Here is a 23,700-nt window from a genome sequence, read left to right on the forward strand (position 1 = left end):
GTCCTGAACCAGGTCTCCAAAGACAAAGGCTGGTGCCTTAGGAGGCTGGAGACAGTGAACTGCACATGTGCAGAGCAAAGGGCTACACCTTCCTTTTCCAGCATCATCAGAGGCCCAATTCGTCACTCTTCTGGATTCAGCACACATTAGCCTCTATGGTGCCTCCTTTAGTGCACCCCAAAATAATCTCTTCTTCTGGAGGCGTTGGTCTTTTACAATCCCAAGGACATGGTTTAGAAATGAGCTATAATCACACCCTGAGTGACATAAAACTACCACAAATACACGTCACAAATATATCAACTTCATTTATGAATACAGGTAAAACATTTAAATAAAGCTGAAAACAGAGGCCAACAATTAAAAAGTGTCATATCCATGATCAACAGGGTTTCTCCTGGGTTGCAAAATGCTAAATTGGAAAAATTACACAATTATTAAACAAAAATGGAAAAAATCCAGAAAAGAAAAAAAATCCAAAGGGCATAATGCTGTCTGACTGTCTTTTCACTGAATATATAGTGAAAACCTTCATTGGTAAATATATTTTAATAATATTTTTAATAATATAAAGTGTCCCCCTTAATGTCTATGATGATAATATAGTCAAGAGGTTTACAAGTTCAAAGAAAAAAATATCTAGACATAAATAAGAAATACGCCGAGTCTATATGAAGGAAACTATTGAACTTTACTGAACAATAATTTAAAAGATTTGCATAATAAGTGGTACAAATCATTTTCCTAAATAAAAAGATGAAGTATATTATGGCACACATTCCAGATAAAATCTCCACAAAATTATGTATTTCCACATTTTTTTGTTCCATTGCTAGAACAATTGTAAATTTTATGTGGAATAATGGGAAAAGCCAAACATTTTGTGAAAATGCAGACTAATGCTTATGTGTTGTGTCTTTAATGGCTATAATAATCTAAATATTTTAGTTTTGAGTCAGGGGAAAAACATGTGAAATCCTAAGATTATGATAAGAATTCAGTATATGATAACGGTAGTGTTGCAAAGAAGTGAACAGAAATGGGCCTATTTAAATAAGTGCTGTGGGGGCGGCAGAAGATTGAGTGAAAATATGGGGATTCAACAGGATAAGCCTTCCCCAGAGAAGCACAGATAAAGGGGTGGGTTCAGGGCAGCTACAGCTGCAGTCTCCAGTTGGGGGCAATAAACAGGGGTAGTGGCTGAGAACACCTAGGATACCCATGAGTTAAACCTTCCCAGGGGCTATGGCTCCACCTTTCCCTGCCAAGTATAGGTTCGATATGAAGTGATAGGTCATAGGCAAGGGGAGGCCAAGTTCAAGACAGAAAATGGGCCCAATTCCAAAACAGCACCAGGTTATACATGTATTGGGTTAGCCAAAAAGTTCATTTGGGTTTTTTCCATAAGATGTTACAGAAAAACCCAAAAGAACTTTTTGGCCAACCCAACATATATATTACACACTCACATACACACAACTTCCTCCAGATATCCAGATGGCTCCTTCCCTCCACTTTGGCCTCCCCAGTAAGGTCTTTCCCTCTCCACAGTATGTAAAATCAAATCATCTTTCTGACAACTGTTCCCATTTTATTTTTATAAAATTTATCACCATCTTCTCCCTTGCAGATATATTTTCTTAATATGGCTGCTGGCAGCAACAAGGACACAAACTATCTGGTCATGATGACACCTCAATAAAAATATTCTAGGATGAGTTCTCATTGGCCTATTTTTTTAACAAAGGACCATTCCTGAATGAATACAAATGTGGGCCAGGAAGAGATGGTATCATCTGAGGTAAATGCCGACTCTGTGCTCACAAGAATAGGTTACATTACTAGAAGAATGTAGAAAAGTTGCAATAGCCACTACATAATCTTGAGGAACTGATGCCTACTCTGACACCACTATTTGAGAGCAAGTTTGCCTCAGATACTTGGGGAGGTAGAGAAGTGATTCTTAATATCTTGTATGCCCCACCTTGAGCATGTCTGGAGTCCATAATATGGGATGGTTGATCTTCTCTGGCTCAGTATCCTCATCTACAAAATAGCAGTAGTTATCCCTATGTAAAAGAGTAGATCTTACCCTGAAATTACTCCCAATAACACACAGGTCAAAAATTCTCCGTTGTCTAACCCCCCAAAAGAAGCCCAAGTCCTTGGAGAATAAGGTAGGGGGTTCAGAATTCCTTGAAGCCCCAAGTGAAGACACGCTCTGCTCTTGTCAGTCTCTGATCACATTCCTTAAAATAGAACAGGAACTTGGAGAAGCATGGCAGTCGTGACTGGTGCCCATGGGGGCAGTGGAATTTCTTAAGCTTTCCTAGAACTGTGCTGATTATACGAGGGCCCATATTGGGAGAAGAGGGCATAAATACTCTTTGGAGTATAACAGATGATTGTTCTTCAATCTCTACACCCAACAAATACCTCCCTGAAATAACTACTGGCTTTTAGTTCAGCATGTATCTGGGTCTTTTGCCAGTATTTTAATCCATATATATCTACCTATAGAGAATTTATAATATACTGGAGTCTTATTTTATGGGCATTTAATTTTGCCAATCAGAAATACTGTCAAAAAAAAAAAAGAAATACTGTCAAAATATATTTCAATTAAAAATCCAGACAAAAATGTACTCATTATAATATGTGTGGTAAACACCTACTCTTATTATGATATCTGGAGAGGTAACCAGTTACCCCAACTGGTCATATCAAGCCAACAAGAAAAAGGGTGAATGACTCAAACAGTGCACAGAGGACTGGCTATTTATTTGGAAGAATAGAGAGCTGCTAACCTTACACCACATATGACAAGAAACACCATGTAGGATTATATGAATAATCAATTTAAATGTCTGCTTCACATATGTCAAAGGAGAGACATACCTGCCACAGTGCTCAGTTTCAAAAGGAATTTACTTATGACAACATAAAAGCAAAATGAAGCAGAAACACTTAACTTTCAACTAGTAGAATAACTTTATTTCTAATACTGAGCTTTTACATAGGAATTTACAGGAATAAAAAACACTGTGCTGCTTATTCTGCAATAGCTCCACCCAGACCTTCCTCTCTACATTATCTGTGCACACTTGAGCTCACCTGCAGGTGGCATCTGACTGGGTTCCAGGAATTTGGTGCCATAATTTTGGTAAGTGACAATATCTCCTATGAGGAGGTGCCTCCTCCATGAGAGCAGCTCTTATTGGGCTCTGGTAAGACTTGCTTCCATCCTTTGCCCCTTAAGGACTTAGAATGGTAATGGCTTCCTAGTGACGCTAGTCTCTAGGCACTTTGATATCCCTTGTTTCTGGCCCAAACCACTGTAATAAGTCTGCTATTAGAGTCTTCTTAGTTGGAACAGAATTCTGTTTTTCACCAGAACTGCGGCTGATATAAACATCCATCCCTATATTAACTTGTCAAAAGAAGTAATTCTTCCATGAAATTGCTGTATAGAACATTAACACTTAGAAAAGAATTCATCTGTATCGGGGGAATGCCTTCAGCTCTAAATAACAGATATCCCTAAGAATAAGTAAGAAGCCACTATTACCACAGTAATATAAACTCCTAGTAGAGAGCAGGTCCAGAAAGAGCTGTGCAGCTCAGTGACGTCACCTCTGAGCCAGGCTTTTCCCATCTTGTGTACTGTTATCCTCATGCTATTGTCCTTCAGGTCCACAACTATAATCTAGTATAACATACAGACATGAAAAAGTCCAGCAGAAGAGAGATCATCTCTTCCCATGTCATGACAATATTTTATCACTGAGATCTTTCCCCAAAGCACTGTAGAATATTTTCCGAATATCTCACTGCTCACGTGTCCATCCCAACAAAATCATTAGACTAGAATCTTCATGATTAACTTAGACTAATGTGGATTTACCCCTAAATCATCTGGCAAAAGGATGGACAAAGAGACAAAACAGAGCCCAGCAAGTAAGCAGGGATTGGCTGTTGGGTGGGCAGTGTCTCTTGGAACTGCTTATCAATGTGTTCCAAGGAAGCAAAGGAAACAGTAGGACAAAGGAGAGAGAGACAGTATATTACAGTCTATTAAATTAAATACAAATACATAGTTCCTGGGTTACATACAATTCGGGTTACACACATCATGCCTACATAGATACAGCAATGAAGCACCAAGAGTACAACAGAGGCATTTCATTATACACCACTACTTTTTATTTGTAGAATGCAGTGAGCATTACTGTTCATAACTGATGTTAACCTTTGCAAAATTTATGTAAATATTATTGTTATTAACAGCATTTACATTATTGACTGACCCAAGGCAGCTGAATGACTTCAGAAAAATATTGTCTGGCTTTTTTATGGAAGTGGAAGCTCAGTAATAATGGCCATACTCATTCACATATGCCAGCCAATTCTGAAGAAAGGTAAGCAATATGGTTGTAAAACAGCATATACTGGCCACAGTACAGAGAGATGCTGGTAGTATTTAGAATAGGACTGATGCAGAGGTAGTTAAAAACCTCACAAAAACATATTGTGGCTTCTTTACTGAAGAAGCCATTCAGCAATAATGGCCACAGCCATTTATTTATGTCAGGAAAGGGAAGAAGGGGTATGTGGCTTATACATTAGAATTTCCAAATGTGTTTTCACATATACACAGTGATGTGCTACTGTAAATATATGACAACAGATTCTCTGAGAAAACAAATCGCGTTTGTAGAGTTTGCCAATTATCATGGTGTAAATAACTCCCACTAAAGCCAAGATACCAACATGATGGCACTGAATGTAGAGCTGGGAAGAGATGTGCAGTAGCACGTCATTATACAGTATTTACCACGCAGATTCAACAATACAAACAACCTAAAGAACAAAGATAATGGCAAAATACTGTAAAATAATTAGGAAGTGATGAGTGTTGAGTACGTATTACCTTTGTTTTTTTAATATGATTTAACTGTAAGTTTATACAGTTTGATTTTAAAATAATGACTGTGTTTAACAACTGGCTCACAAAATTCCTGAAAATTTAACAATTAGCAGTACTTGCAAGCCAGTATAAGCTTACTGCAGTACACCACTGTGTGTTGGTATGTGTGTATAAATATACTTACATATACATATGTACATAATTATGTCAACCTATAAAACTAGATACCACACTGATGGTATCTAATGTGGGAAATATTAATATAGACCATAATAGTTACTTAACTAAGGGTTCAGAGTTTCTCTTCACAAGCTCTGATATGCAAATCAAGAATACCTCCAATTTCTATGATATTAGCATACTAACATAAGGCCTGCAAACATCAAGGACTCTTCATAGAAATGTTTAATGCTACTGTCATTTAACTTTTTTAAACATCAGATTTCACTGCGATACACTGAGTATCATGAACTGTATTTACAATAAAATTTTGGCATCACATCCAGAATATGGCATTACACAACATAAATTCTAGATAAAGGTTTTTACCATATTACTTAAATGAGTTTCCCCTCAATACAGATTTTCTGATGAAAAGTTTCAATTTTTCTTGAAAGCTTTCACATAGTCAAAACATTTTAAGCTTTTATTCTAGTACTAATTATCTGAAGTACAACAAACCTCACTTTCTAATAATTTGTGGCATTCTTTGAGTTTCATTAATCTCATTTTAAAAACCTGTATAATGAATTTGAAAGAGTGGATGAAGGCTTCAGAACATTCAGGATGCTGAAAGAGCTTTCACCCTTGTGTGAATTCTCTGATGTTTAGTGAGTACTGACCTCTGACTAAAGGTTTTCCCACATCCGTTACACTCATAGGGTTTCTCCCCTGTGTGAGTCCTCTGATGTTTAGTGAGAGCTGATTTCTCACAGAAGGTTTTCCCACACTCATTACATTTATAAGGTTTCTCTCCTGTGTGAGTTCTTTGATGTACAATGAGGTTTGATTTCACACAGAAGGATTTCCCACATTCATTGCATATAAAGGGTTTCTCTCCTGTGTGTGTTCTCTGATGTACAGTTAGGGCTGACCTGTGGCAGAAGGATTTTCCACATGCATTACATTCATAGGGTTTCTCCCCTGTGTGTGTTCTCTGATGTTCAGTGAGGTTTGACTTCACACAGAACGTTTTTCCACATTGCTTACATTCATAGGGTTTTTCTCCTGTATGTGTTCGCTGATGGTTGGTAAGATGTGGTTTCTGACAAAAGGATTTCCCACATTCAGTACATTCATAGGGCTTCTCTCCTGTGTGTGTTCTCTGATGTTGAGTGAGGTTTGACTTCTCCCAGAATGTTTTCCCACATTCACCACATTCAAAGGTTTTTTCTCCTGAGTGAGCTCTTCGAAGTTGGGTGAGATGTGACTTCTTGTTGAAAGTATTTCCATTTTCATTGTGCTGATAATGTTTTTCCCCCGTGTGTACGATCTGATGTTTAAAGAGGGTTGACTTTTCCCACGTTTTGTGACTTACTTTATATTCATGGGAAATCTTTCTTGTGTAACTTCCCTGATGGATAATGAAAGTTGAATTGTCACAGAAAATCTGCCCATATTCATTATATTCATAAGGATTGTCCCCCGTAAGAGGTCTCTGATGTCCCAATCTTAAATCCATATAGAAGGACTTCCCACAAATACTGCATTCATATGGCTCCATTTCCAAATGAGTTCTCTGAGATAAATTAAGCTTTAAACTTTGGATGAAGGGTCTTCCACACTCATTATATTTACAGTGTGTCTCTCCTATCTGAGCCTTCTTGTTTGTGAAAAAGGCTGCCTCCCCATGGCAGCCTTGTCCATTTTCATTATACTCAAAAGGCTGGTCAAAAATTGGCTGAGTGAGATCCTGGCTACAATTGAGGACATTCTTTTTTTGATTATATTTATAAGATTTCCCTCCAGTAGGAGTTTTCTCATGCCTAATATCAAGAAGCAATTTCTCATACACATTAAACTCATCAGGCTTCTTTCCAGAATAGTTCTTTCTATGAATAATTAAGCCTGAAATATTTTTCAAACTCATTTCACATGAGTCACATATCTTATATAGAAAATTTCTTGAAGGAACACAGTCTGTACCTAGATTTAAAGTTTTCCTTACTCTATCACCACTGTCTGTACTTAATATTTTGTTGGTGGTGAAAGCAAGCTGCCAAAAATGTTCATCTTGATTTTCCTGGCTGCTCTCTATCAGGTCATCAACTTTCCAGTCTTCTAGAAATGAGAAAAATAACCACATCTTATGAATCCTAGTACATTTCTAATGGAATTGGACTTTTACACTAATGCCCTATTACACAGTCAATTCTTTTGTTTTAGGCTCCGTTTTCTGGTATGAACTAAATCCAGGTATACATTTCCTTTACCCTTCTGGTTTGAGTGGAAAATAAATACATGCTGCAGTGGAAATAGGAAAAGGAAACTGGCAATGACATTTAATACTTTATTAATATAACCTTTAAAACTGGACAGAAAAAGGTGAAATAAATTCAAAGCACAGGGAACCAGAGAGTGGCTGACTCAGAAATCAGGAAACTCAGAGAATGGAGTAAGCCCAACAGAGATGTTGAATATTGAATAAAGTGACACTAAAGATTAGTAGACAAGGGCTCTCAGAAGATGAACTATGTTTGGTGGAGACATAACAGAGTCTAGTCTTAATCTCCCCAGTCACTGACTACCAGGTGGGATTCCTACCAGAGTATTTGCTTCTACTCTACACATCAACACCAGACTAAAGTTCGAACCAGCTTCCTTAGGTTCAGAATAGTCCGATAGCCAAGGATATAGTTTTTCCTTTAATTCACAAGGAATTATTATTTTATTAAATGCTATAAGAGAAGCAGGCTTGAGAAGGTGAAATGAATTCAAGACACGGTGAGCAAGGGATGGAGATCTTCTGACAGTTGTTCATTTAGCGAGCAGGAAACTCTGACAACTGGATGAGTTCAATAAGGGAGGGTTTTGTTTTGTTTTTTAAAGGCAAACAGACAGACACATATTCGAGGAAGAACTCAGTTTGACAGAGGCAGATCATGATTTCTTGTCCTTATCGTCCCACAGCTTGATTACTGTGGTAGGATCCTAATACACATGTTGCCATTCCTCTTTTTCCCATTTGCTATATCAACATCAAAATAAATTTCGAAAAGCACCTATTTCCTCATGTTTTAAGGGACAATGCTTGAACACAGACTCTAACTCTGTATCTAGCTGATTCACAACAACACAAATGCCCAACAGGAAATACAAAATAGAGGAGGGGCAGACCATCTCTGCAAAATGACCAGGTTCATTTTGTTTTCTCATAGTTTTTAATGAAGTTATCCCAACCATCAAGTCATATGTTTCTTTACTTCAATCTGCTGGGTCTACTTTTCCTCAAAACAATTTTGTTTCTGAAGCAATACTGATCTTTAAGTCTGCTTTTCTATCTAGCTTTATCTTTTACATCGAGGTTTTCTGCTTTCATATCTACCCTCAACTGTGGCTTTTACTTACAGGTGAGACCTATAATTACCACATTTTTCTATATGGTTCCGAGACCTTTAACAAACTTTATCATAAAAATTCTTGGCTATACTTTACTGTTGTTACCTAACGCAACAATGTTAATTACACATTTAAAAAAAAACCCTGAAACAGTCCTGAGCCCACTGCTCTAAGGACTAATTGATAATAGTTATTATCCTGGCAAACACAAATCAAAACAAAAACTGGATTCATATTAGGAGTTCAAATGACAATTCCACAAACCCATTAAAAAAATATCTGTGCACCTCTAGCTGGAGCACTCGTAAACTGCTCATTCCCCACAACACACCTTTCACTTCAATTAGCTACATTCCAGCCTTGGCTCTCCTTGGGACCTGGACATCCTTCAGGGAATGCTACTTACTTTAATTTAAAACAAGAAACCACAAAAATAGGGACTTCCTAGGTGGCGCAGTGGTTAAGAATCCACCTACCAATGCAGGTGACGTGGGTTCGAGCCCTGCTCTGGGAAGATCCCACGTGCCACGTAGCAACTAAGCCCATGTACCACAACTATTGAGCCTGCGCTCTAGAGCCCGTGAGCCACAACTATTGAGCCCGGGTGCTTTAACTACTGAAGCCCACATGCCTACAGCCCGTGTTCTGCAACGAGAGAAGCCACCGCAATGAGGAGCTGGCACACCACAATGAAGAGTAGCCCCCACTCCCCGCAACTAGAGAAAGCCCATATGCAGCAATGAAGACCCACTGCAGCCAATAAATAAATGAAATTTTTTTAAAAATCCACAAAAATAATAAAAGAACAAAAGCCAACAAACTCTACAACATCCCTATTTTTAGCCTCCACTTGCTGCCTTAGAAGAAGTTACTGTCTGTTTCATTCACTGTAAAATAAAACAAATTCAGTGCTAAATGCTAAACGCTTTGTCATGACCACAGTATAACTCTTGGCAGGTGTTACCAAAATCCTGTTTCCTCTGACTTAATTGAGGAGACAGTATATTAATGATTCTTAAAAAGTAATGTGCATATGAATTATTTCCAACCTGCACATGAGGAAAAAATAAGGGAATGTGCATTTAGGAAGAGTACTATAGAATGCTTCCCAAATGGATGAAAAAGAGTGATCTCATCTAAACTTGGCTCAACAAAGTAATTACTAAAATATCAGAATCAGGAAAAGTATGAAAGGGCCTTCTTTTTGGGAAAACAAAATCTCAACAATGATAGAAACCCTAAGCAGCAGTCATAAGATCAGGTCTGAGTTCTTGAGATACAGATACTAATGGGTTAGGGTTACAAAATATGGGCTATTTAAGTTACAGCAAAAAATTGATCTCTAACTTAAAATAAGTGAATAACAACATGCCATTACTATATACCATGCAATGTTTAAACACTTTACATTTACAGTTTTAATTAAGTTTCTGAAAAGGCAAAATAAACTAAAGTAAAAGTTATAGAAAAAAGATAAACTAACTGTAAGTGAAATTTAAGACATAAGATAGTATGAGATTTAGTATAAACTCTGAAGAGCAGAAAGACAGACACTGAGATATACAGAACAGGACCACACTGTGATAATCAATGAAAGGAGACTTTAATCTCATTTATTAATAAGGAGCAACTTTGTTAGGCTAGTGAAAGATAAATTGGATGCTTTATGTAAAAAAATAAAAATCAATTAGGAATTAGATCAAGTCAGGAATGACAGAACACAAACAGTTAACGGTTTTGAGCGACATCAGTGAAAAGTGAGAAAATGAAGAGATGAAGAAGATGGAAAGGAAAACAATATCAGGAGTATTTGAAAAAACTAGTAATAGGAAATAACAGGTTCAGTACCCTGATCCCATGGTTGCATTTAAGGTAGTAATGGATGGTTGAATGTTCCTTAAACCCCTGGGAAATCAGGCTCTCTAATTTTCATGTGACTCACACTGTTCCTCTCAATTTTCTCTAATGATGAGATTTATTGGATTTACACACCTGGTAAAAGCGGTGCCCTTCCAGGACTACCTCTCTCATTTACAAACAACCACTCTCTAGAAGAGGAGTCAGCAAACTATGACTGCAAGGCAGTGGTCCTCGAACTAAGGATTTTTTTTATGTTTTTAGAGGGAAAACAATAAAAGAGGCAGCAGAGAGGAGTGAGGAGGAAGAAAGAAGAGAAAGAGAGAGAAGAGAAAGAGGTAAGAAGAGAAGGCAGAAGAAGAGTAGCAGCAACTGAGACCATGTGTGGCCCACAAAGCCTAATATTTACTGTCTGGTCTTTTACAAAAAAATTTTGCCAATCTCTAATCTAAAAGACTTTGTCTAGCCCCAGCCTTTAACACCACCTAAAGCTGATGCCTTTCAAATGGATACTTCTGGTTCTGGCCTCAACTGTGTACTATATATATATATATATAGAGAGAGAGAGAGAGAATATGAAATGAATGAAATCTCCTTTTCAATCCCAGATTCTAACAGTTATCTTAAGCTTCTTGTGTCCAAATGTAAAATTTGTAGTAATTCCCCTAAAATCTCTCCTCCAAATTTTCTCTATCTCAGTAGATGATACCCTAAGTTATAAGGTGCTTGAGAAAAATCATTGGAATCATGCTCCTCTCTCTCACACTCTATATCCAACCCAATAACAAGTCCTCTTGGCCTCATCTCCAAGATATATGTACAAATCCACCATTTCTCAGCAGTTCCAGCATAGACTTATCCACTGACCTCTCTCCTCCGGAGTACATAATAGTGTCCTAATTGGTATTCCTCCCTTGCTCATGCCTAAGCACCAACTACCCACCACATATTCACTACAAAGAAGTCAGAGAGATCCTCTTAAACTGTAAACCCAATGTGATAGCTTAATCTGATTTACATTTACTCAAAAAAGCCTGAGGATTTCCCACATTACTCAAAATGAAATTAACATGTCTACCATGGTCCATGCTACTTAGGATACCATCTCCTACCAATCTCGCCCATGCCCACTCACCTCCAGCCACACTGGCATCCTTGCCATTCCTCAAACACTCTAAGAGCACACCTGTCTGAGAAGTTCAGCACCTGATGTTCCCTCTGCCTGGAAACTCAGAATCCACAGAGCTCACACTTTAATGTATTAGAAACTCATGTCTATTGTGGACCTCAGCAAAAAGGTTTTCTCTTGACTTCTGTACCAAATAGCATATGCCATCACTCTCCAACCCCCTTCCCATGGCTTTAACTCTTCACAGTAGTTACCACCACCCAACACCATGTGTGTGCGTGTACAAGCACATATATCTTTAGACACACACACTTACATCTACACCTACACACACACGTATGCTTTTTTGTCCCTCACTGCAATAGACACTCTGTGATAATACGGACATTTTTTTCAATTACCTATAAACATAATTGGGTCATACTGGGTGCTCAGCATACATTTGTTAAAGGACTACTTGGAAGTACTGCACAAATACATACCATCTAACAAAAGATGTGCAAAGACAACAGAAGGAAGGTGAACAATTTTAAAAGATAAACTAACCAAGAAAAATTATCTCCCAGATGAAGCCGATTGAGTTTGGATTATGGAGATAGGTAAATCACTCTAAAATGTCAAAGAACAAAGGGAAGCATTTATGAGTGAAAGTGACATATGGAAGAATGTGATTAAGGTAATAAAGGGATGTTGGCCAACTGTCCTGAATCACTTCCAAAGGCCTGGGGCTAAAAAAAATTTTGTATGAAAAATAGTTCAAAGTTGATAAACCAAAAACCAGTGCTCTAAGATCTCATTTCCTCTGGTTTCCATCTTCCTGTGAACTCACTAACTCACCTGAGTGGCACTGTTTTGGGAATCTTTCCTCTAATATCCAAGGCTCTTCTCCTTGCTCGATCTTGAAGATCACTTCTGGCTTAGTAATGCAATTCCCTGCAGAGAAAATAACACAGGACTATGGCTGAACAGCCTGGCTTCAGGGACTCTGAAAAAATGATGGGGAGGAAAGGTATAGCTTCAGGAGCTATCTAAAGGAGGTGCCTAAATGAGCCAATCCCTGAAGGAGTAAGAACACAGCATTCTTTATAGTGGCCAAAAGGGATCAGTCATCTTAGGGCCTTGAATCTCCATCAGAAAATTCCACAGGGAGTTCTTATGTTTCACCAACTAAGAAATGCATGCTACTGGTAATCATATGCAAAAAATTCTTACCTACTGAGACAAGGTGGCTGTAATTTTCTAGGATCACGTCTCTGTATAGTATCTTCTGAGCAGAATCCAGCAGGTACCACTCTTCCTGGGTGAAGTCCACACACACATCTTTGAATGACACTTGTTCCTGTAACAGTATATTCCTTTTCTATATGAAATTGTCAGAGCTTTATGAGTGGTAAATATTTAAAAGAACTAATCTCTTAAGAGTTTATTAAGGTTGATATGTAGGACTGCCTTCTTTTATGCTATACTATGTAGGATAAAAGTAATATCTTGTACAAATTGAGTTTCCACTAAGGGGGTGGAACTGTCCTAGTTGCTACAAATATTATTGCTGATAAGGAGACATACACATTAACATTTATTAAATTAGACATTGTAGGAGCTAGCATTATGCACAAAGTAGACTGGGGTTACCAAGAAAAAGTTAGTTCTTCCATATTATCTTTTATATTATAAAGTCAACTTTCAGTAAGGAAGTAAAACTTTCAGTCGTTAAAATGAATAGAGGGATTCATTTTATGGTACAGGAGTTAAAATGGTACAGGATTTTCCTGGTGGTCCTGTGGTAAAGAATCCACCTTCCAATGCAGGGGACCTGGGTTCAATTCCTGGTCAGGGAGGACCCCACATGCCACGGGGCAACCAAGCCCATGTGCCACCACTGAGCTTGCATGCCTCAACTAGAGAGCCCACATATGCAAACTACAGAGCCCAAGTGCACTGGAGCCTGCACTCCACAACTAGAGAAAAAAAACCCACATGCCACAACTAGAGAGAAGCCCATGCACCACAATGAAAAGATCCCACATGCCTCAACAAAGGTCCCATGTGCTGCAACTAAGACCCGATGCAGCTGAAAAGATTAATTAATTAATATGGTACAGGCCCAAACCAAGCTCAACCCATGACTGATTAAAGTGACCAGTCCTGGAGGTGTCCCTGGTGGCACAGTGGTTGGGAATCCACCTGCCAATACAGGGAACACAGTTTTGAGCCCTGGGCTGGAAAGATCCCACGTGCTGTTGAGCAACTAAGCCTGTGTGCCACAACTACTGAGCCTACACTCTAGAGCCTGAGAGCCACAACTACTGAGCCCATGTGCTGCAACTACTGAAGCCCATACACCTGGAGCCCATGCTCCATAACAAGAGAAGCCACCACAATGAGAAACCTGCACACCACAATGAAGAGTAGCCCCCGCTGTCTACAACTACAGAAAGCCTGCGCACAGCAGCAAAGACTCAACGCAGCCAATAAATAAAAAATAACCAAATAAATTTTTTTTAAAAAGTGACCAGTCCTGCATTCTACCTGCCCAACAGAGAAAAGGATGAATCCTCTCTGCTAAAAGAGATCATTTTATGGAGCCTCTACCAATATTTGTGTTGTTAAATACAATGTTCAGCATGCAATAAAAAATTTCATGTTATAAGAAGAGACAAAGACCAAGGAAATAAAAGACAATAAAAGTGTACCCATAGGAGACTCAGATATTGGAAAAAATGAGAACTTCAAAATGAATTATGATTAATATGTTCAGTAAAATAGAGGAAAATATTAATATGAACAAAATAAATGAAAGGATGGGAGAAGTTCAACAGATATATGGTATGTGTGTTGTGGAGAAAGACTTAATAGAGCAGGCCTGAAACTGCTGTCTTCTGAAAGATCTGCTACCAGGGTGTCTGTTGTCTGGCATTTGGGAACTTGGATTTCAGGAGGGTTCTCACCAGTCCTTGATAAGAATGGTGCACTGAGCCTAAACTGTTTGTGCAAACAATATGGTTTATGCTGCACACATACATTCCTCTGGAGTCTGGAATTTTGTTATATGCTAAGCATAAGTTACCTATGTGAGTAGCTCCTGATAAATATGCTGAACACTGAGTGTCTATTGAGCTTCTCTGGCAGACATTTCACATCTGTTGTCACATCTCATTGCTAGAGGGCTTAAGTGTGTCCTGGGAGAAAACTCTTAGAAGCCTGCACTTGGTGTCCTCTGAACTATGCCCCATGTGCCTTTTTCTTTTGCTGATTGTGCTTTGTATCCCTTCACTTTAATAAGTCATAGCCCTAAGTACAACTACATGCTGAGTCATCCTAGCAAATCACTGAAACTGGTGATGGTCTTGGGAACCTCTGATACATGTGTATAGAAACACACACGTACATACATACATGCATAAAATGGGCATTCCAAAGTTGAAAATTACAATATCTGAAAGTAAGAACTCATTAGATAGGTTCAAATCATATTAGAGAAAGAAGACACAGTCTGAAACATATGCATCTAACAAAAGAGTATCAAAATACATACACTAAAAACTGATAGAACTGAAAGAAAAAACAGACAAATCTATCAATATAACCACAGTTGGAGACTTCAACACACCTCTGTCTTGAGAGATCAAGCAGGCAGAAAATCAGTAAGTATATAGATGACCTGAACAGCACTATCAATCAATGTGATCTGTCATTTGTAGAATATTCCATCCAAAAAAATAAAACACATTCTATCATTGTATTCCAGATCATATGGAACATTCATCTGAACAGGCCATAGTCAAGGCCACGAAACACACCTTAACAAATTTAAAACAATAGCTATCAAACAAAATATGTTCTCAGACCACAATGGAATTAAAGAGAAATCAATAAACAAGAGAGAGCTGAAAAATCCCCTAAATACTTGAAAATTAAACAATATACTTAAAAATAACCTATAGGTCAAAGAAGAAGTCTCAAAAGAAATTTTAAAATATTTTAAATGAAATGGAATAAATATGAAAATACCATGTATCAAAATTTGTGGGATGCCATGAAAGCAGTGCAGAGGGAAATTTATAGCATCAAATGTATATATTAGAAAAGATTTAAAATCAATAATCTAAGCTTCCATCTTAGTAAACTAGAGAAAAAAGGCAAATTAAGCCTAAAACAAACAAAATAAAGGAAAAAATAAAAATCAGAATAAATCAGTTAAATTGAAATTGTAAAAAAAAAAACTGAAAGTCAATGAAACTGAAAGTTGCTTCTTTGAAAAGATCAATAAAATTAATAAACCTCCAATCTAACCAAGAAAAAAAGAAGTTGCAACTCTCAGAAATGATAGGTTGACACTACTAACTGTAATGACATTAAAAAAATAATACTACAAACAATTCTTTTCCTGAAAAATTGGTAACATAAATGAAATTGACAAACTCCTTAAAAGACATAGCTACCAAATTCACACAAGGAGATATAGATAACCTAGACTCAGTTCTGTTAAAAAAAAAAATTGAATCAATAACTAAAACACTTCCAAAATAGAAAGCACCAAACCCAGATGGTATCACTGGTGAGCTCTACTAAACATTTAAGGATAAAATAATAACAATTGTCCATAATCTCCTCCAGTAAATAACAATTCCAAACTCATTATATGAGGCCAACATCACCCTAATACCAAAACTAGATAAAGGCATTATGAGAGAGACTTCCCTGGTGGTCCAGTGGGTGGGACTCCCTGCTTCCAGTGCAGGGGGCCTGGGTTTGATCCCTGGTGAGGGAGCTGGATCCCACATGCATGCCTCAACTAAAAGTCCACATGCCGCAGCTAAGGATCCCGAATGCCGCAACTAAGACCCAGCAGAGCCAAAAGAAAAATAAATAAATAAAATATTTTTTTTAAAAAGACATGAGAAAAATAAAGACCAATATGTCTCAATAACACAGATGCAAAAATTCTCAAATATTGGCAAATCAAATCTGGCAATGTATAAAAAGAAATATAAACCACAACCAAGTGGAATTTATTGCAGGTACGGAAGGCTGGGTCAACATTAAAAAAAAATCAATCAATATAATCCAGTACATCAATAAGCCAAAGAAGAAAAATTACATGATCATATCAATTAATGAAGAAAAAGCATCTGACAAAATCCAAGTCATTCATGATAAAAACTCTTAGCAAACTAGGACTAGAGGGGAATTTTCCCAACTTGATGAAGAAGCTAACATTATATTTAATGTTAAGAAGTTGGACACTTTTCCCCTAAGTGCAGGAACAGGGCAAGGATGTCCTGTCTCAATACTCCTACTGAAGTCCTAGCTAATGCAGAAAGACCTAAAACAAGACAAAATGAACAAAAAAAAAATACAAAAACAAACAAAAAAAACTGAAATAAAAGGTATATAATTAGAAAGAAAAAATAAAACTGTCTTTATTTGAAGTCAACATGATTGGCTATGTAGAAAATCCCAAAGAATCTACAAAAAGAAAAAGAAAAAAAAATCCTAGAGGTAATAAGCAAATATAGCACCATCATAGGATATGAGGTCAACATAAAAAAGTCAACTGTTTTCCCATATTAGAATAAGCAATTGGAATTTCAATTTTTTGAATGAGAAAAATACCATTTACAACACCACCACCACCAAAAAAATGGTATTCATATATAAATCTAACACAATATATTACAGGGATATGCAGAAAAACAAAAACTGATATAAGAAATCAAAGATCTAAATAAATGTAAAGCTATTCTATATTCATCAATCAGAAGACTCAGTATGTTAAGATGTCAATTCCTTTCAACTTAATAAATAAATTCAATGCAATTCAAATAAAAATCCCAGGTATTTTGTAGACATTGCCAAAATGATTCTAAAGTTTATATAAAAAGATAAAGGACCCAGAATAGCCAATGTAATATGGAAGAAGGAAAAATAGGATTTACATTACCTGATTTCAAGACATATAAAGCTACAAGTAACCAAGATAGAGTGTTATTGATGAAGAGACACATAGATCAGTGGAACAGAATAGAGGGTCCAAGAACAGATCCACCAAAATACAGTCAACTGATTTTATTTTTTGTAATTGAGGCATAGCTGATGTATAATACTATATAAATTTTAAGTATACAATGTAGTGATTCACAATTTGTAAAGACTATATTTCATTTAGTTATTATATAATATTGGCTGTATTTCCTGAGTTATACAGTATATCTTTGTAGCCTATTTACTTTATATATAGTAGTTTATACCTCTTAATTCCCTGCCCCTACCGCCTTCCCTCTCTCCACTGGTAACCACTAGTTTGTTTTCTGTATCTGTGAGTCTGTTTCTTTTTTGTCATATTCACTAATTTGTTTTATTTAGTCAACTGATTTTTGACAAAGGCACAGTGGCATTTAAATGGAGAAAAGATAGTCTTTCAACAAATATGCTTCAACAACTGTACATCTATGCCAAAAAAAGAACCTAGACACAGACCTTACACCTTATACAAATATTAACTAAAAATGAATCACAGACCTAGATATAAAATGCAAAACTGTTAAATTTCTAGAAGACAATATAGAACATAGGAAATCTATGTGATCTTGATTTGGTGATGAGTTTTTAAATACAACAGAAAAAGTGCATTCCATTAAAAAAATACATGGGTTGAGTTTCATTAAAAATAAAATATTTTGCCCTGCAAAAGCCTTTCTAAGAAAATGAAAGGACAAATCACAGACTGGGAGAAAATATTTACAACATACACATCTAACAGAGAAGTTGCATTCAAAATATATAAAAGAATTCTGAAAACTCAATAGTATGAAAACAAATGACCTAATTGAAAAATGGACAAAAGATCTGAACAAACATGCCAAGCAAAGACACATGGATAGCAAATTAACTTATGAACAAATGCTCAATATCATCTGTTATTAGGGAAATGTAAATTAAAACAAAAATGAGATGCCAAGACACAGTTATTAGAACAGTTAGATCCAAAACAATGACAACATCAATTTTGGGTCCAGATGCAGAACAAGAGGAATTCTGATTCACAGTTGGTAGGAATGTAACATGATACAGCACTTTTGTAAAATAGTTTGGCAGTTTCTTACAAAGCTAAACAGTCTTAACATATGATCAAGCAGTTTCACACCCTAACTGTTTAAAGATGTGTCTCTATGTAGAAACCTACCTATGTTTCTAACAGCTTAACTCATAATGACCAAAAACTGGAAGGAACCCAAGTCTGTGGGTTAACGACTCTGCAATCACTTATACATGTATCTAGGATTGAACAATTAAGTAAAGGACATGTGGATGGTGGTAGCCAGATTGCTAGAGCAGGAATTACACACAAGCAAGGGGAGAAGGGTAGAATGTTCCATGTGATAATTATTACAGCAGGAGACATCACTGCGAACTAATACTGCGCTCAATACAAATGCAGATGGTTACAATGCTGAAATATTTACAGATATCTGTACATATGTGAGTTAGTATTTTCTTATTCAGTCAGTTGAGAGGGTCTATAAGGAATTACAAACCAGTGGCAATAGGCACACCCAGCCCCTCAATCTTGGTTTCTAATATCATATTCCAATAAAAGGAACCAGAGCTCTTCAGGAAAAAAATGGCTAATTCTAGGGCAGGATATATAAGATGAGCCTGGAATATCTTCTAGCAGCAGAAAGTGTAGAAGTACTCAAACAAAAACACAATGGAGTACGTTAGAAGGACATAGGAACCAGTTGAAAGTACTCTATTTAATAACCAAGCTGGAACAATTTGAGCAACAAAATGAAAAAGGTACTACTGGACTATAAACAAAGGAAAAAATAACTAGCCATGAGTTCATATTGATATTAAAAATTGAGTTAATAAATACACAAATCTCCTGTGTAGAATTCCTAATAATTTATGTGGATACTCCACCGCAAAGGAGGAGTAGCATAACCCTTCACTTTCTTCCAAAGAGTACAGTATGAAAACAGAGGAAAAAAGAATAACTTTACAGTGGAAAAAGTTGACCACACAATCTCAGCAAGGTGATCAACAGTGATACATCATTTGTTGAAAAGTGAAAAGTCATGTGGAGAGCATTTACCCCTGATGTTACCAAATGACACTTTACCTCTGTGGTCTTTCTCCAAGAAAACAATTACCCCAATATAATCATGAGAAAAGTAGCAGACAATTCCCAAGTGAGCGACATTCTACAAAACACCTATCTTGTACTCCTCAAAACTGACAAGGTCATCAAAAACAAGGAAAGTCTTAGAAACTAGTCACAGCCAAGGGGAGCCTAAAGGAAACAATATGACTAAGTGAAATGTGGTATCCTGAAGCAGAACACCTGCATGGGGAAAAAAAAAACCATGAACAATTATCAAAAGACAAATGATATACCAGAAAATAATATTTTATACCTCATATAAAAGACAAGCATTAGTATCCCTAATATACAAAGAGCTAACCAGACACTGAAGAAGTAAAAAAAAAAGCCAGAAACCTAAGAGCAAAATGGGCAAAAGATACAAACAGAAATGTAGTTCACAGAAACATAAAAACAAGACACCTTTTAGATACATGAAAAAATCTTCAACCTCACTCAGAATTAAAATAATTACAGATGTAAACTACATAAAATACTAATTTTTACTTATCAGTTGTCAAAATCAAAAAGTGAACCACATATTTCTATGGGAGAAGCTGTGGAGAAAAAGCACTCTCATGCAGTGCCAATGGAAATACTAAATGATACTATCTATAATCCTACCAAACAGATCAAGTTCATCAATTGAATTCGACACTATAACCTGACAACCTCACTTCTGGGAATTTATCTGAAAGAATAAACCTCCATGCACAAGGCTATTCATTAAAACATGGTTTGTAGTAGCAAAAGGTTGAAAATAGTTAATAACTAGTTTAGTAAACTATGGAACAGTCACAATTGAGTTACCATGTGATTATAATAAAGAAAGAAGCAATCCATGTTCTGTTACAGAAAGATCCCTGGGACAGGCTGAGAAAAGAAGTGAAAAAAGCAAAAAAGCATAAAAAAAGAATGGGAAATAGTGTATATACTCACTACTCAGTGTGGTTCCCTGAGCAGCAGTCAACTCCATCTGGGAGCTGATTAGAAATGCAGACTCCAGGGCCCCCACCCAGATCTACTAAATCAAAATCTGCATTTTAACACGTTGCCAGGGAGGTACAGGTGCATCTAAATTTAAGAAACCCTAAGAATAATAGATTGCCTTTTAAATAAAGCCCAGGGGCACATATTTTCTTTCAAATGAATAAAGAAACACTGGGAGGACAAACAAAAACTATAAATAATGTATACCTACAGTAGGGTGACAATACACTGTAGTTCGCCTGGTTCTGTCCCAATATATGCCAGCTGTCCCAGTATAATTGTTAATAAAAGCTCTTTCACTTTTAGTGAAAGTGTCACAGTTTAGATGAGAAATAAATGTCACCCTATCTGGAAGAGGAATCAGGTACAGAAAGGATGGCGTGTGAATTTTTACTAACTTTTTTTGTGACACTTTTTTTTTAACCATATTAATACACTAACAATTTTAAAATATTTTATTAAAAAAGAAAAAAGAAAAAACCAGTCAGGAAAAATAGGTATACTGAGAAGGGAGGCTGGCAAGCGATAGATGAGCAATGGAAGCAATAAACCCAGGGATAAGCAATGTTGGGGCATAAAGGCAAAGACAGCTTCATGAGGGGTAGAAGTTAGGAAAAGGAGAGCTACGAGTGTCACAGACAACAGAGCAGACTTTCAAAACAAAGAGACTATGGAAAATAGTACCAAATGCTGCAAAAGGGTCAAGTAAGACTAAGACAAGAGACAAAAACTGGATTTGACTACAATTTGGTGGCCTTTTCCAAAACTGATTCAGGTGAGTGGTGCTGATGGAGCAAGACTACATGTATTAGGTTGAAATTGAAATGGAAATGCAGAAACAAAAGCTATCTGCAGGACTATCTGCTATTTAAACTAGAAATACAAATGAGCTGACACAAGGTTTTATAAACCCTTAGAAACTTTAGAAAACCCGTTTTAAGATAATGTGGGAATAAACAAAAAAACTCACCTGGGATTTGTTCATTTTTCACTCTCAGTGGAGGAGGGAGAGCTGAGGGAGAAGGAAGAAGGAAGTAAGAACTTGGCCTGCCTTGTAGCTCCTGGATTCACCTGCCTACATAGCTCCACACACAAGATACTTACTTGTCCATGTGTGGCTCCGATTTATGTTGAGCTTAGACATGATACTTTTCACTGAGTGAATATAAACATTTGTTTCTTATTGATTTATTACCAATTTAGGTTCTGTGACACAGAAAAATTAAAAACATGAGAAGATGAGTTTAACATAGAACAGTAATCTAAAGGAGAGAACACCATGGATTTGTCAAAATCGATGTTGTAGGGGGAAAAAAACACCCCAAACCATACAGTTTATCTATTTATCTGCTAACACCATTAATTCCATGAGGTTAGATAATCCAAGAAACCTCTGAAAAAAGGGATGGGACTGTTTAAGGCAAGATTCATTTTTTTTTACAATGTTTGTTCTAACCTGCTTACAATGTTCTGACCTGCTTACAATTTTAATTAAAAAACTAACTTTGACCTAACAGTGACAAAAACAGGAATCTGCAGACCTGACTTTCAAGCCTTGGTTCTGCCAGTAACAAACTGCATGACCTGAGCCACTCACCTTCTCCGGCTCAATTTTTTTTCCCCCCTTTTTTCAACTAAGAAACAGATACCCTTAAAAGGACCTGCCTGCACTACCATCCTGTGAGTCTATCTGTCCAGGGGAGGAGGAACCTCAGCATTTCTCGAGATGCCATCAAGAATGGGACACTGAGGGCAGCACACCTCAGGAAATAGTGAATGGAGAATGAGGGGAGGAGGAGGTGTAAGGGACTGATGACAGAGTTTCCCTAGCTATGGCTCGTGAGCCTTTCAACCCGGACCATGCCTTTACAGTCTCCCAAAAAGGTGACGCTTCCTGCGTAGCCTGCGGTGCCCACCCATCTCAGCTCCAGCTCACCTCTCTTCTTAAATTTGTCCCAGACCTTCCACCGTCACACACCCTTCGATGGCTTCAGGATACCGTGTCATGATTATACATAACAAATAACAAATGAATACATAATAAATAATAACTTCGGGTCTGGGTGATGTTAGAGGCAGAAAAAGGCCTTGGTGGCTAGCTGGTCCAGCCCCCTCCAATCCCATTTCACAAACTAGTTAACTGAGGAATGGAGGCCCTGGAGACTTGTCCAAGCTCCAGCCGCCTGTATTACATACATAAAAAATAAATACAACAGCAGCTAACAAAACGTGGACGCTCAAAACAACAATGCGGCCAGCACTCTAGATATCCGCATTTTACAGATAAAACGAATCTCCCGGCGGCTACGTGGTCCAGGAAATTCTTTTATTTCCGAGCCCCTTCGTGGGGCAATCGTTCTTTCCCACAGCCTCCCCGCTCGCGGTAAACCCAACGCGCGAGCAACGCGCACACACACACGTCACTACGTGAAGCGCGCACACACATGACGCGCACGCGCACTCGCTCATCCCCGCATCCCTCTCCCGCGTCTGCGTGGGCCCAGCGCACACGTCACGCACGCGCTCTCCCCTCGACCGCCCCGCTCCCTCTCCGAGGGCCTAGCGCACACGTCACGCACGCGCACTCCCCACCCGCGGCCACACGACGGCGCCGCCCGCACAGCTCAGGGGCTGAACACCTGCGGACCCAGCGAGCCCGAGAGTCTGCGTGCCCGCGTGGGACTCCGGCCTCTCCAGGCAGAGGCGCCCCCCGCCTGCAGTCCCTTCAATTCTGCAGGCGCCGCAGATTCCTGGGGGTCCCGCCGGTGTTCGCGGGGCTCCAACCTACCACCCGGCACCGCCGGCTCCCCGAGCCGCGCGGGGCCCCCTCGGCCCTCGCCCCTACCCTCTGGGGCTCACCCGCAGCTCCCTCGCCGCGTGGACTTGGAGGCCGGGGACGGTTTCCCACGAGGGGCTGGAGGCAGGGGAAGGACGAGCCGGGTGGAGAAGGCGGGGATGCACATGCGCAGAGGGAGGGAGCGGCGCGGCGCGGTGGCGGCGAGCTGGAACTTGGCTCCTGGCAGCTTGGTTTGGAAAAGTGGCTCTACCTTTAGAAGCGATGCCTCACTCCTAAATTGTATAAACGTAAGCTAA

General features: G+C 38.1%; 1 protein-coding gene across 1 annotated transcript; it reads right to left on the reverse strand.

Annotated features, from left to right (window-relative positions):
* Positions 1–436: 436 nt before the first annotated feature.
* Positions 437–23,543, reverse strand: ZNF248 (zinc finger protein 248). The gene is made up of 6 exons (XM_057735078.1): positions 23,467–23,543; positions 21,712–21,813; positions 21,578–21,619; positions 12,684–12,810; positions 12,309–12,404; positions 437–7,207 (listed from the first exon to the last, which is right to left on the reverse strand). Exons 3-6 carry the CDS (start codon positions 21,590–21,592, stop codon positions 5,709–5,711), a joined length of 1,737 nt encoding a protein of 578 aa, XP_057591061.1. The 5' UTR covers positions 21,593–21,619; positions 21,712–21,813; positions 23,467–23,543; the 3' UTR covers positions 437–5,708.
* Between the last annotated feature and the right edge of the window lie 157 nt (positions 23,544–23,700).

Source organism: Hippopotamus amphibius, chromosome 5 (genome assembly GCF_030028045.1).
Source record: "Hippopotamus amphibius kiboko isolate mHipAmp2 chromosome 5, mHipAmp2.hap2, whole genome shotgun sequence".
NCBI classification, from domain to species: Eukaryota; Metazoa; Chordata; class Mammalia; order Artiodactyla; family Hippopotamidae; genus Hippopotamus; species Hippopotamus amphibius.

What these genes read in the sequence shown, in the direction of transcription:
- ZNF248 (XM_057735078.1), bottom strand. An exon ending in CAGCCACCTTGTCTCAGTAG is followed by an intron (nt 12,405 to 12,683) that starts GTAAGAATTTTT and finishes TTTTCTCTGCAG; the next exon opens with GGAATTGCATTACTAAGCCA. An exon ending in CCCAAAACAGTGCCACTCAG is followed by an intron (nt 7,208 to 12,308) that starts GTGAGTTAGTGA and finishes TCTCATTTCTAG; the next exon opens with AAGACTGGAAAGTTGATGAC.